At 47.2% G+C, this 12,871-nt stretch overlaps 1 protein-coding gene across 1 annotated transcript in view; it reads left to right on the top strand.

Moving 5' to 3' along the window:
• Kcnk13 (potassium two pore domain channel subfamily K member 13) overlaps window positions 1-11,607 on the top strand; it is a 91,164-nt gene extending 79,557 nt beyond the window's left edge. The window contains exon 2 of the mRNA XM_057782493.1: window positions 9,983-11,607. Within this exon, the coding sequence (XP_057638476.1) occupies window positions 9,983-10,866 (884 nt within the window). The 3' untranslated portion in view covers window positions 10,867-11,607. The remainder of the gene's footprint in view (window positions 1-9,982) is intronic.
• Window positions 11,608-12,871: the final 1,264 nt, after the last annotated feature.

The raw sequence follows: 12,871 nt of genomic DNA, 5'->3' as shown, positions 1-12,871 counted from the left end.
CCAAATACATTGTATGCTTGTGTGAAATTCTCAAAGAATAAATAAAATAGCATATTCTTAAAAGCAGAACTTAAACCTTCTTAACATGTGAAGGGTTCCCATAAATCAATAAAAAGGATAAATGTTTTCATAGGAAATGGACTAAAGATGAAAATATACAGCTCACCAAAGAAGAAACAGAACATGAGGGAAAATATAGGAAGTGGAGTGGGAAATGCAGAGGCAGAAAAGGCGAAATCAATCCAGAGGTCGGTCCAGCTGTGCACAACAAGTGCCTGCATCTTCACTGGCGAGGCAAGGTTTGGCCTTAGGTAGCGAATGCGTATTGAATAGGTACGTGGAGATAAAGAATACAGGTGACCTGCCAAGCTGAAGATACAGTCGAGAAGCACTTAGGAGAAAAGTGGGGGCAGAGACTGGTTTTTATGGAGAAGAGGGCACGTTAGGTGAAGTTATGTGGTAGAGCCTATTCTGCCAGCAGAATTAGAAATGATGTCATCGGAAGAACATGCCTTTGTGTCGGTTACAGAGAGCCTCCACGGCAGTGCACTCAGATGATGCTCTCAGCCATTGTCTTCTGGGTCCTTTGTCTGCATCTGCGGCTGGTACCACCGCCGCCCCCAGCATTTTATCCCTTCCATTCCTTGGTGGATGACAATGTGCCATCTCTCCTCCCCAGAGGGTTCACATTTGGACTTGTGAAGTCACTCACTTGAAACCCTGGCATTTATGTTACCAGCTCGAAGTTCACAGAAGTGGCTGAAGTCATTGTTTGTTCCCTTTGTATTAAAATAAATCCTAACAGATACCTCTTTTGTGCATCTCTCCTCTCCCCGCACCCTTTTCTTTATTCTCTTTGTAAGTAACTAACACACCATGGCATTATCATACTTTTGAACATCGCCTCTGGCAGCTAAGTTGTGTAGGCTGATCCCAATTGTACCACAAACACCATAATACTTTTTAGAAAGGTTTCTCGTGGGCTGGCCATAGACTCAGCAGGTAAAGGTATTCGACACCAAGCCTGATGACCTGACTGAGATCCCTGGAGCCTCCGTGGCCGAAGGAGAGGAACAACTACAGAGAGTTGTTCTCTGATCTACCTGTCTACACTGTGGCGCCTGTGAACACACAGGCACACACAAAATAAATAAGTGTGGGTTTTTTTTTAATTTAAATAGTTTCTCTTGTGGCTTTGGGCAGAGGAAAGCTATAACCACTTCCTGAAACTAATATTACCAAAATTAAACATTGTAAAGAGAAAGCCTGAACACAGCTCCCTTGAAGACCAGTTTAGTACAGTGCAGTGATTTATTTTGTTACGTCTAAAAGAAATGAGGAGTCTTGTGTACCGCGAAAGGCTTCTTCGAAGAAGTGGAGGGAAGAAACGGAGAGAAAGGTATAAAAGGGGAAATGAGAAAATGAGGAAAGGTGAGAGGAAACGGAAGAAATTTTTTCTGACAAGAACTTTGGTTCAAGAGCTACCGTCATAGTGAACATGAGTCCGCCTCTCATTCCCAGAACGTATAGTGTACTCGGTCATAGAATGGCAACAGGAAATTTCATGTTGGAGGAAATAAGGAAGACTGTGTGTCTTAATTAGGGTTTCTATTGCTGTGGAGAGACACCATGACCACAGCAACTCTTTTAAAGGAAAACATTTAACTGGGTGGCTTACAGTTCAGAGGTTCAGTCCATTATCATCCTGGTGGAATAGGGAGGCAAGCAGGCAGACATGGGGCTGGAGGAGGAGCTAAGAATCCTACATCATTGATCCACAGGCAACAGGAAGTGAACTGAGACCCTGGGTGTGACTTGAGCATTTATGAGACCTCAGATCCTGCCTCCATAGTGACACACTTCTTCCAACAAGGTTATACCTACCCCAGAAAAGCCACACCTCCCTATGAGCTCATGGGGGCCAATTACATTCAAACTACCACAATGTGGAAAAGCATTTGGATGGCAGTGTAATGATAACTCATTTGTTTCAAATCCTTTTTTTAAAAAGACACTTTAGCTGGGTGTTAAGGCACACAGCTATAATTTTAGCACTGGGGAGGCAAAGGTAAAAGCAGAAAATCTCTGTGAGTTCAAGGCCAACCAGGTCTACCTAGTGAGTTCCAGGCTAGCCAAAACTATAAAGTAAGACCTTGTCCCAAAAGTTAAAAAAAAAATACTTCTTCTGAATAATTTACAAAATAAAAACATCACAGGCTGACCTCTCTAAAGAGGCCTCAGATCATATGCCCACTCCAAACTCCATCCAGATGTGTCCAACCTATGGCCCTAGGGTCATACATGTCCTGGAATATCTATTAAGGTGGCACAACACACTCATATATAATAATATCCTGTCAAAATGTCGAACCCCTGCTTATACCTTCTCTGTGAACTTCTCTGCAGTCAAAATGTCCTCAATGATGGTCTTCCATTTCTTCTGCTTGAATTTGATTAGACTAACTCATTTGCATGTCTGAACTATTTCAACAGTTCATTGAAACCCCACAGGAACTTAACATCCCCCTGGTTCTGGCACACTCTAAGAACTGTGTCCTCCTAAAAACCAAGGGCCACCAGGCTGTGAATGCACCAACCTGTGCCCTGGGGTTCCTGGTAGGCAATGCCATGCCTGCTAGGCTGAGTATCCACCCACAGTGAAGCCCACAATGATGGCATGAGCCAGTGTGTGCCTAACAGCAGAGTCTGTGGCCACACTACTGCAGTAGCTCCCAGCTGAGTTTTAGACCCATCCTCTGGGGGTAAAGATACTGCTGGAGACTAAGCTTCCATGAAGGTCCTGGCTAGCAAAAGAGGTCACGCAGGAACTGCGGACTCAGGTTCCTCATGAAGTCCATGCATGCATGCATGTTCCATAAGTGCAAAATTCTCTACCTCACATCCCTATGGTGTCACTCAGCATCCCTAAGCCACCCTTGCTCTCATTACAAGATGGCACATGGAGGCTGAACCACGAAGGGCAGAGAGCTTCATGGTTCCGTAGATTCTGTAGCATTGTCCTTGTCTTTGGCTTTCAAGCTAGGTTTCTGAGGACATGAGGGCACCCTAAAGGTATTTAAGAGGCTGCTAGATAGGAAAGATGAGGTTCTGAGCAGGGTGGGGTAAGGACCATCCTGGATCCAGAAGCAGAGATCAGTTTTGTGGGTACCAAGGACCAGTCTAGGGGACCCTTCCATGATGATGCTATGCAGAAGAAAATTCAAAATGGCAGACAGAGCTCCGGAGGCTTTACCCAGCAGCCCATAGAACAAAGCTGTCTTCTTCAATAAAGAATTGATAACTCCTCAAGACGCCTTGGCCAGATCGCCTCCCTGGAGTTGAGGAAGAGGCAGCCTCCCTCATGTGCCAGGCACTGTGGTAACGTTCTATTTAATTGAACCATTTCTTCCAAGTCTGGGGGAGGGCAATTTAGTTCAGGAGAGAACATAATTATATCTACTTGCTTTTAAGAAGTACTTTCAAGATTTAAAAGTTAGGAAGCACTAGAATCAGGATGCTGCCTTGAGATAAGTAAATCACATGATCCTCCCCCCACCGCACCACCAACCCCCCCCCCCCCGCTTTAGATGAGGATGAAGTCAGAAATGATGACGTAATGTATTGCCACCAGCACCAATTTCAATTGTCATCCCAGCAAATGTTTGCGAGGAGGAAAATGGTCTGCGAAAGCATGAAACACATAACCAGAATCCCCTGTCGCTTGTGTCTCTCTCAAGGAAATGACATTTTAAATTCCTCCTTGGGAGTTGGTGTGTTCTGGTTCCCAGGAGGCCAGTTTTTGTAACTTGGATACGAAAATGACTGTAATCTATAGTAAGGCAACTGATTTAGAGAACCCCAATTTGTCACATCCCCGTTATCAGCTTTTATACTTAAATAGCAATAATTTAAGCCTTACTTGTAAAGTATTCGCCGCTAAAGTCTTTAGTCCTTAAATCAAGAAGTTACCTGGGAAATGGCTTACTCTGTTAAAAGAATTCCCAGTCCTTTGTCAAAGGTGGCTTGCTGTTATTAAAATAAAGAGGAGTCATAACCTTAAGAATATCAAATTCCAAAAATACCTTTAACCTTAGGAAGGACATGTAACATCTCCATCCGCAGTGCTTACTGTAGGGCATTAGTGCTTGAGGGATGAGGGAGACACTGTTTCGCTCTGGCTCAGTGAGGACCCTGGGGAGCACGTTCAATCGGTCCGCAATGCTTTTTTCACTTGAGAGATGTCATGGATAGAGCTGGTCTTCAGGTAGACAGGCAATCTGCCTGGCGGCCGTGGTGAGACCCCGACAGATGCCCAGGGCTCATCTTCCTGCGCTGAGCAAATCAACAGAATGAGCCAGATCCATGCCTCGGCATCCAAACCGCAGAACATTTGAACTCAACAGGTCTTAGAGTTCACCTAGGTCACCCACCCTCATTTTATCGAAGGGAAGACCAGGACAAGATTTGTGCTGTGACGTACTTAGGTTACAGATGGTTGGGACGGGAGTGCAGTGGCTCTGAGCAGGTTGTAGGATTCAGCCTGTCAGGGTTCTTCGCTGTGGAGGGGCAAGGGGTTCTCATGTGAAACCCGGTCACCACCCCTGAACATGGTGTCTGACTCCAGCTAAGGGCTCTGCCTATGTAATCTGTCATTGTAGCGCCTCCTCCTCCTCATGATGCTGTTTTACCCCGAAGAGCTGAAATGACAGTCAAGAGGCCTTCCTCTCAGCGACTTGGAGAGGGTCAGTACTTCTGAACCAACAGAACAGAGGAGGAAAATCTTTGAGTCAGCCCCTCTTCTCTGCTACACAGAGGAGCTGCAACTGTGATGATCAGCTTCAGTTATGGGATTCCGAGTCCCCCATGGCCAAATCAACCACCTTTTCTATTTTGGAAGGGAAAAGTCTCAGTAATTCTTCAACCCCAAGGCTGTTCTTATCGTCCAAGCAAGGAACTGGACTCGGGCCCAAATGTAGGAAGAGTCAAGGACCTGCATTAAAATAAGTCACCTTTAACCTAGAGTACAGCCCTCACTGATCACCGCGGAGTACAAACCCACAAGCAGACACCTACTCTGAAACCCCCTTTAGACCAGTGTCCACCTCAGTCCATGGTCACACATCTGTATCTCTCTCTTCTTCCTTCCCATCTCCTGTAAGCTACAACACGGGAATGGATCTGCACCTGCAGAGCGTCTGCACTGTAGCAGGTGGATTGGTAGACAGAGTGGTCTAGATGGCTGTGTCCCCAGTGGTTTGTGTGTTAAGGCTTGGTCCCTAGTACTGCTGAGATTTGTAGTGGGAAGCCATAGGGTGTGTCGCCCTCCATAAGAAATTAGTTTACTTCTCATGAGACCCTCGTTAGTTCTCATGAGAGAATTACTATTTAAGAAAAACAAAAACAAGATCACAGCCTTAATCCCAGCAGTCAGGAGGCAGAGGCAGGCAGATCTCTGAGTTCGAGGCTACCCTGGTCTACAAAGTGAGTTCTAGGACAACCAAGGCTACACTGAGAAACTCTTGTCTCAAACAAAAAAGCAAGATGGCCACCATCCTCACTTCTGTTTCCTGTCTTGCCACACGATCGCTCCCTCTCTCTTACCCTTGCTCCCTCAATAATCACATCTGCAGGCAGAAGAGCCCTCAGCAAAGTTGTTCAAAGTAGTCAGGGTTCTCCAGAGAGTCAGGCTGACAGAATAAATACATCTTGCAATGTGTTATTAGATTGGCTTACAGGATACTGCCTGGGTCGTTCAACACTGGCCGTTTACATGTGAAGAGACGAGAACACGCAGAGCTCGTTACCTCAGAAGTCCCACTCTGGTACTAAATGCCCAGAAGATTCAGTGTTTTCACACTGGACTGGTAAGAAGCCAGAGTCTAGTGTCAGCCAAGGGTGCTGACAGCACCAATAGTGCGGGGCGGGGGACACAGACCACCAGCAAGGAGTGACGGCAAGAGACAAAGCTCTCCAGAAAGGCCCTGGGACATACTTATTCCATGCAAACCTGTGACGCCATGTGTGGAGCCAGCCTAGCATGATGAAGGCCTTGGTGGCAAGGCAGGTAGCCTTGTCCTCTGCCAAGAAGACCCCTGAGGGCTCTTACTCACAGTGCACGCCATCCTTTTGTTTGAACATTTATGGACATTTATTTCAGGTCAGTGGAAACACTGACAACCTTTCTTCTAGATGATTAAACTGTCTACAACTCAGGCCAGTAGGGAAAAAACTAGATGGGGCAGCGTGACCCCTGAATTTCTTTCAGGAGCATAGACAACTTATCAGTGGCTATACCAGTAAAGAAAATGTCTCTTCTTCCCCGGCAACCGTTAATTGTATTTATTTGGGGAGGGATGGGGCCTAGTGTGACAGAATGTTAATGGGCCTAGCCTTGTGCGGCCCTTGCACTGAGATTCAGGGATGCTAAGAGTTCAAGAACATAATGACCACATCTTGCTGAGTGTGGTGTGTGTGTGTGTGTGTGTGTGTGTGTGTGTACGAATCAACCTTGGGTGTTGTTCCTTGGAGTTATTCACTATTGGTTTTTAGACAGGGTCTCTAATGGACCTGGAAATCACCAGGTAGACCAGCTGGCCCAGCAAGGATGCCTCAGGGATCCCCCTGTGTCCTCCTCCCCGGTGCTGGGATTACAGTCACATGCCACACCCGGCTCTTTAATGCATGGGTTCTGGGGTTGAGCTCAGATCCTACACTTTACCTGCAGTGCTATTTCCCAAGCCTTCAGTGCTCAGCTGCCCACGGTGCCACCACTCTTACCATTTTCTGTTACTTTGACTAACTGAAGCGATGGCCGTGATCTAGTAAGCCCAGCGGGTGACCAAAAGTCGTAACGATTTCTTCCTTAATTAAGAACTCCTCTAAAACCAAATCAACAGATGGAATCCAGAAATGTTCAATTCTTGTAACAAGTCCCTGAGTCGCTAAAAGCCTTGTTCATTGGGGGAAAACCAATCCCCACTGTACCCAAAGGTGCCGGGGTCACCCTGCCTGCAGTGAGGCTTCAGACCCCCTGTGGTGAGAAAACTCTGCCTGCATTTACTCCTTGTCCCATCACGGTTTCTCTTGTGAGTAGCTCATTTGTCCTAGCCTTGATGTGGGCTCTCTGAGGTCAAGGGTCACCATTTTCCCTAGATCAACTGTGCCTGCTTGCAGGAGACCGGCACATGGAGCTTGGTGACAGCTAACTTCCCTAGAGAAGGAGAGGTGGAGTGGATCCGTGGACCTTGTCTGAGACGCCGCTGCTTCTTCTCAGCCACTGTGTGCAATTCTGCCCTAGTTGCTTATGGCCTTGGAGTCTCAGGAGGCGCTCCAGTGGCTAGGCTGGGGAAGGTAACTGAGGACTCCATTGGTGTGGCTACAGGAAGGCCATCACCCAGGCTGGATGAAGACTTTCCACTCTAGTGTAAGCAACCCCTCACCCTGTGTGCTTTAGGTAAGCCCAGTCAACTTTCTGATTCCCCGGGTGACGTTCAGTGGGATCATAATCTGGCTTGTCATTGGGACCTTCTAAGCAGGATCATATTTTGATTTGTCTCTTGACTTCATAAGCAAGAAATAGACATTGTTTATTTCTCATAAGGAACTCACAAGGAGCTGGTCTGAGTCATCTTAGATGGCTGTCTTAATTCATTCTGGGTGCTGTAACAAATGCCCCAGGCTGGCTTCTAAACAGAGAAAAAGATTGCTCACGGTTCTGAAAGTTCAAAGTCAAGTCTCTCATAGAATCTTTGCTGTGTTCTTACATGGCAGAAAGGGTGACGTTCTCCGGGCTGTCTTTTGTTGTAGTTGCTGTTGTCTAGGCCTGGCTGCCTTTGAACTCCGGAGTGATCTAAGATATTTGGTCCTCCTGGCTCCATCTCCTACATGCTGGATTGCAGGAACCTGTTCCCAGGCCTAGTTTATCAGACAAGCACCCTACCAACTAAGTCACATCTCCAGCCCCCAAGGTATCATTTTCAAGGACTCGGATGCCCTCCCAGAAGGTCCTACCTCCATAGACTAATTACCTCACAAAGGTTCATCTTCAAAAACCATCACTTTGTGGGTGAAAATCAGCATGGGAATTTGGGGTGATAAACCATTCCTATCATGGCAGGGGCATGAACACATACATGCATACTGCATGGGCTCAGTCATCTGCTTTCTGTCTCCCACAGGGAGCAGTCACAAGCTCTCCTGGTTCAGGGACTCCACTGAGGCCATCAGAGTAGCGCCAAGTTCCTCTGACCATGGGTAGCTAATTTCCTGACACACTGGTGACTCGGTGGTGTTCTTTTGCACCGAATAGAGAACACAACATTGTTTGAAACCTACTCATTAAACTCGGTGCACTTAACTCATCAAACTCAAGTCTCTACAGCTCTAACCACCTCATCTGAACTTGGGATACAAATGACTATCCTAACCATTCCTTTCTATGATGGAGATACATAAGATCCTCCACTGCAAGGTGACTGAGGTGGCTTGCGTTTTTAAAGCAAGGAGAGATGATATTCTGATTTTTTTCTCCACCATTAAGGGTCCTAGCCCTCAAAATCTCCACTCCATGTTCCCTGCCCCTCATTCCTTCTTTACCCTTATCCCATCTATTCCTCTATATCCTATTTTTCTAGAAGCAAAACTCAATGTTTTCTTTCATTATCTTGACTTGAGGCTGAGAACCATGCATGCTGAGAACTGTGACTTTAGTTGGATAATTGAGTAGTTATGAATGCATAGCTCAGGTGCCTGGGAAAAGTGGTCCCTTGACTTCATTACCATGAGCTCATAACCCCTGACACCCACACAGCCAAAGATCTGATCTCACCATTTCCCAGGGGAACCTATGACAGGCAGCCACTGGTCGGCCCATAGCAACAGGAAAAGTGACTGGCTTTCGGGATTTACAAGCAAAGGACGATGGCTTTCTCATTGTGATGGACAAAATGAAAGAGCTGAACCTGAAAATGAAGGAAAATGTATGAGGACCAGAGTTTAGATCCTCAGAGTTCATGAAAAGGTCGGGTAGGTATGGCAACTGCCTGTATCCCAGCACTCAGGAGGGGAGACTGGGCATCCCCAGGGCAAGTTGACCAGCCAAACTGGCAGCAATCCTTGAGGTCCAGTTTCCATCGAAGACCCTGCCTTCATAAGTCAAGTGGGATGCAGTTTAGGAAGATACCCAACATCAACTTCTGGTCCCCAAATGCATGTGAACACACATGCAAGTGCACGCATGCACACACACACACACACACACACATTACATACATGCACATACAAACAAAAGAAGGGAGAAAAGGAACTGCCATCACTATTCGTATGTACCGTCTGCCTGTACAATGCCTTCTTGGTTTCAAGGACCCTCTATGTAATCTTCCTAGAACCCTAAGTCTTAGGTGGGTACTCCTTGCAGCAGCTGCTACAGAGCTAACCCTGTACCACTTCCAAACCCCTTACTTAACACAGACTATACCGATTGTCTTGCAGAACCAGAGATCCAGGGAGACAGAGCTCTGGTTTTTTCCCCAGTTTTATGTTAGTAAAATGTATGAATTTTTTGAGTCTGCATAAGCTTTTATTTTTGTAGAAGTCTTTGTATCTCTGAGCAAGGTCAGTTGATTGTGGCTGCTCAAGTTCCTTCGTGTACAAGGGACATTCAACAAAAGGAGGGCAGGAGGCTAAAACCTAGTCATATCCTCGTCTCTAACCCCTTTTTTCCTGGCAGGATCCACTCAGAGAAAAGGAGCCTTTTCCTGCCTTGCACAATAGCACCATATGGGCCTGTATCAGGCAGTTCTAGGCCGAGCAACAACCTTCCAGTGGAGATGGGGGTTCTCCGCTTTCCGAGAAAGGCTGGGGCTAGGGGATTTTAAAATACTGTTTTTTCCAGCCCTTCAGCAGCCTGCAAGCCCATATACCAACCCCACTCTCAGCCAAGCTCTCGCTCACTCTTGTCTCCTCTGCTTTTTGTCTTCGTCAGGGTTTGGGATGACAACACCAGCCACAATAGGAGGGAAGATCTTTCTGATCTTCTATGGTCTCATTGGATGTGCAAGCACCATCCTCTTCTTCAACCTCTTCCTAGAGCGGCTGATCACAGTCATCGCCTACGTCATGAGATCCTGTCACCAGCAGCAGCTGCGGAGACGTGGGGTAGTGACCCAGGACAACATGAAGGTCTCTGAGAAGCGTGAGGCCGACAGCCTGGCCGGCTGGAAGCCCTCTGTGTACTATGTCATGCTGATCCTATGCTTGGCTTCCGTGGCCATCTCCTGTGGAGCCTCAGCTCTGTACGCCACCATGGAAGGCTGGAGCTACTTTGACTCTCTCTACTTCTGTTTTGTCGCTTTCAGTACCATTGGCTTTGGGGACCTGGTCAGCAGCCAGAATGCTCAGTATGAGAGCCAAGGACTCTACCGCTTCGCCAACTTCTTCTTCATCCTCATGGGTGTCTGCTGTATCTACTCCCTGTTTAATGTCATCTCCATCCTGATCAAACAGACTGTGAACTGGATCCTGAGGAAACTGGATAGTGGGTACTTCCCACAGTGTCAGAGAGGACTCCTGCGGTCCAGGAGGAATATGGTGATGCCCGGCAACATCCGGAACAGGTGCAACATCTCCATAGAGACAGATGGGATGATGGAGAGTGACACGGATGGGCGACGTCTCTCAGGGGAGATGATCTCCATGAAGGACACCAACAAGGTCTCACTGGCTATCCTGCAGAAGCAGTTGTCCGAGATGGCCAATGGTGGACCCCACCTGTCCAATTCATCCTCCAGGGACGATGAGTTCTCAGGGGGTGTGGGAGCTTTCGCAGTAATGAATAACAGGTTGGCAGAGACAAGTGGAGATAGGTAGGAACCAGGAGTAGCTACTAGATGAAGAGACCCAGGGGCAGGTGGAGGACAAGACACTGTCATGCCCCCAATGAGCTCAGCTGTGTCCCTGGCTGTTGCTATCTGCTTCTCAAGTCCAGCTTTTGAAATCTGATCTTGGCCTCAGGCAACAGCAACCTCTTAAGGTTAGGAACTGGAGCCTCCTTGCCTGCCTCTTATTTTATTCCTGAATTCCAAGTTTTATATTGCTGAGGTCCTCACCATCCCCCAGAGTTTTAATTGTTTCCCTCCAGCTTTAATTTCCCCATGATGGGCCATCACTTGGGAAGGAAGGCCCTGAAGAGCCTAAATTCTAGCATGGAACTGTGAATGGCTGAGCTCACCACTTCACCAGCCCAAATCTGGGCCTCCCAAGCATATTTGTTGTTGGTTCCATAGATGGGGAAAAGCATCAAATCTTCTCTTTATACCCGCTTCTCGGTTTGGGAGTCTTTTGTTTATTGTTTTCTTTTGTTTGTTTTGTTTCCTGTTTGGCTAATGTATCTTTGGGATCTTATGCGATAAGACAATTCATTCATCTTCGAGACATTAAGCTGCAGCAGGGTAACAGCAGTGAGTCAAGGGAGGAGAGCAGCTCCCTGTGTAACTAAAGCCCAGAGCTTAGTTAACGTGTCCTCTTTGAATGGCTACAGACTGTCATCTCTCCAGGGCTTAGAGCCTGTTGTAGAGGCAACTGACTATTTATTAGAACTGAAATTTTAATAAATTCTCATTTTGTTAACTAAGAGGCCATGGGTAATCATTGTGGACAGCGGAAAAGAAGCCAGAAATATGAGCCTCATCTTGGAGTCTGGGCTGGAGCAGCAACAACCTAGGTCACATAATGAAGTGTGGCTTTCTTGTCTCACACATTGCAGGGCTGGCTTCTGGGGCTGTACCAAAGCCAGTGAGGTGAACCTCTCAGGCCATGAGAGTATCCTTCCTGGGAATGAAGGTTGCTGACCTTCATAAATGCAAGAGAGAATCTGTAAAGAGCTTCAGGGGTCATTTTTTGCAAGGTTAGAGTGGGTACACATAGCTCTTTCAGAAGCGATTAGGTGGACCACTAAAGAAGACAGTTGAAAACCGGACTGTCTAGGGAAGGGCGAGCCAAGCCTGGGAGCTGAGCGGACCCCTGGGCGCCATATTGTTCCACCCCCTTGACTTTACAAAGGAAGCAGTAGATAGCTCAGGGAATGGCTCCTCATCTGAGCCTCAGGCCTAACTGCTGCAGTTGGGAAGAGGACTCGGGGGCTCCTGGTGATAAAAATGGGTCCCGACTTTGAATTGTTTTCCTGACTACAGAGAGGCCTTTTCTCTTTCTTCCCGCTTGTATCTGTATCGCCCTTTAACATCCTGGTAGGTAGCTGTCACCAGAAAGTAAGCTGCCCTGAGCTCTGTTCCACCAGCCACTGGGTGCTGCTTCTTAGCAGTTGATTGGTGTCCGTATTTGTGGTCCAAGAGCGAGCATAGAGCAGGTCTTTGCTTCTCTGTGTTGGTCCCTAGAAACCACGGCAGTGTGCCAGGAGGCCCACTGTAACCACGGCTCATCTTCCAAGAGGGTCCGCTTTGAAAGAGGATGCTTACGGTGTTGTTCCATCACAACCCATGGATTCCCATAAGTGGGTTCCAACATCGGCGTAAGCTTTTCAGCTGTGCTTGCTTATTTGTTGAGATGGGTTCTTACTATGTGGTCCCAGCTGGCCATGAACTAATGATCTTCCTGTTGCAGCCTCTCAGATGCCAGGATTACAGGTGTGAGCCACCATGCCCAGGTCAGATAAAGCTTATGAAAATTGAACTTGGGCTTCCTAAAATTCCTCTCTGAGTGTTGGAGAATGAGCTTTTTTTTTTTGGTCTGGGCTGAGGGTTCCCTCATGGGAATATTGGAAAATTAGTGTTAGAAAAACAGCGTAGGGAGCCGGGCGGTGGTGGCGCACGCCTTTAATCCCAGCACTCGGGAGGCAGAGGCAGGCAGATCTCTGGGA

Source organism: Chionomys nivalis, chromosome 10 (assembly GCF_950005125.1).
Source record: "Chionomys nivalis chromosome 10, mChiNiv1.1, whole genome shotgun sequence".
NCBI lineage: Eukaryota > Metazoa > Chordata > Mammalia > Rodentia > Cricetidae > Chionomys > Chionomys nivalis.
This window is presented reverse-complemented; position numbering and strand designations above follow the sequence as displayed.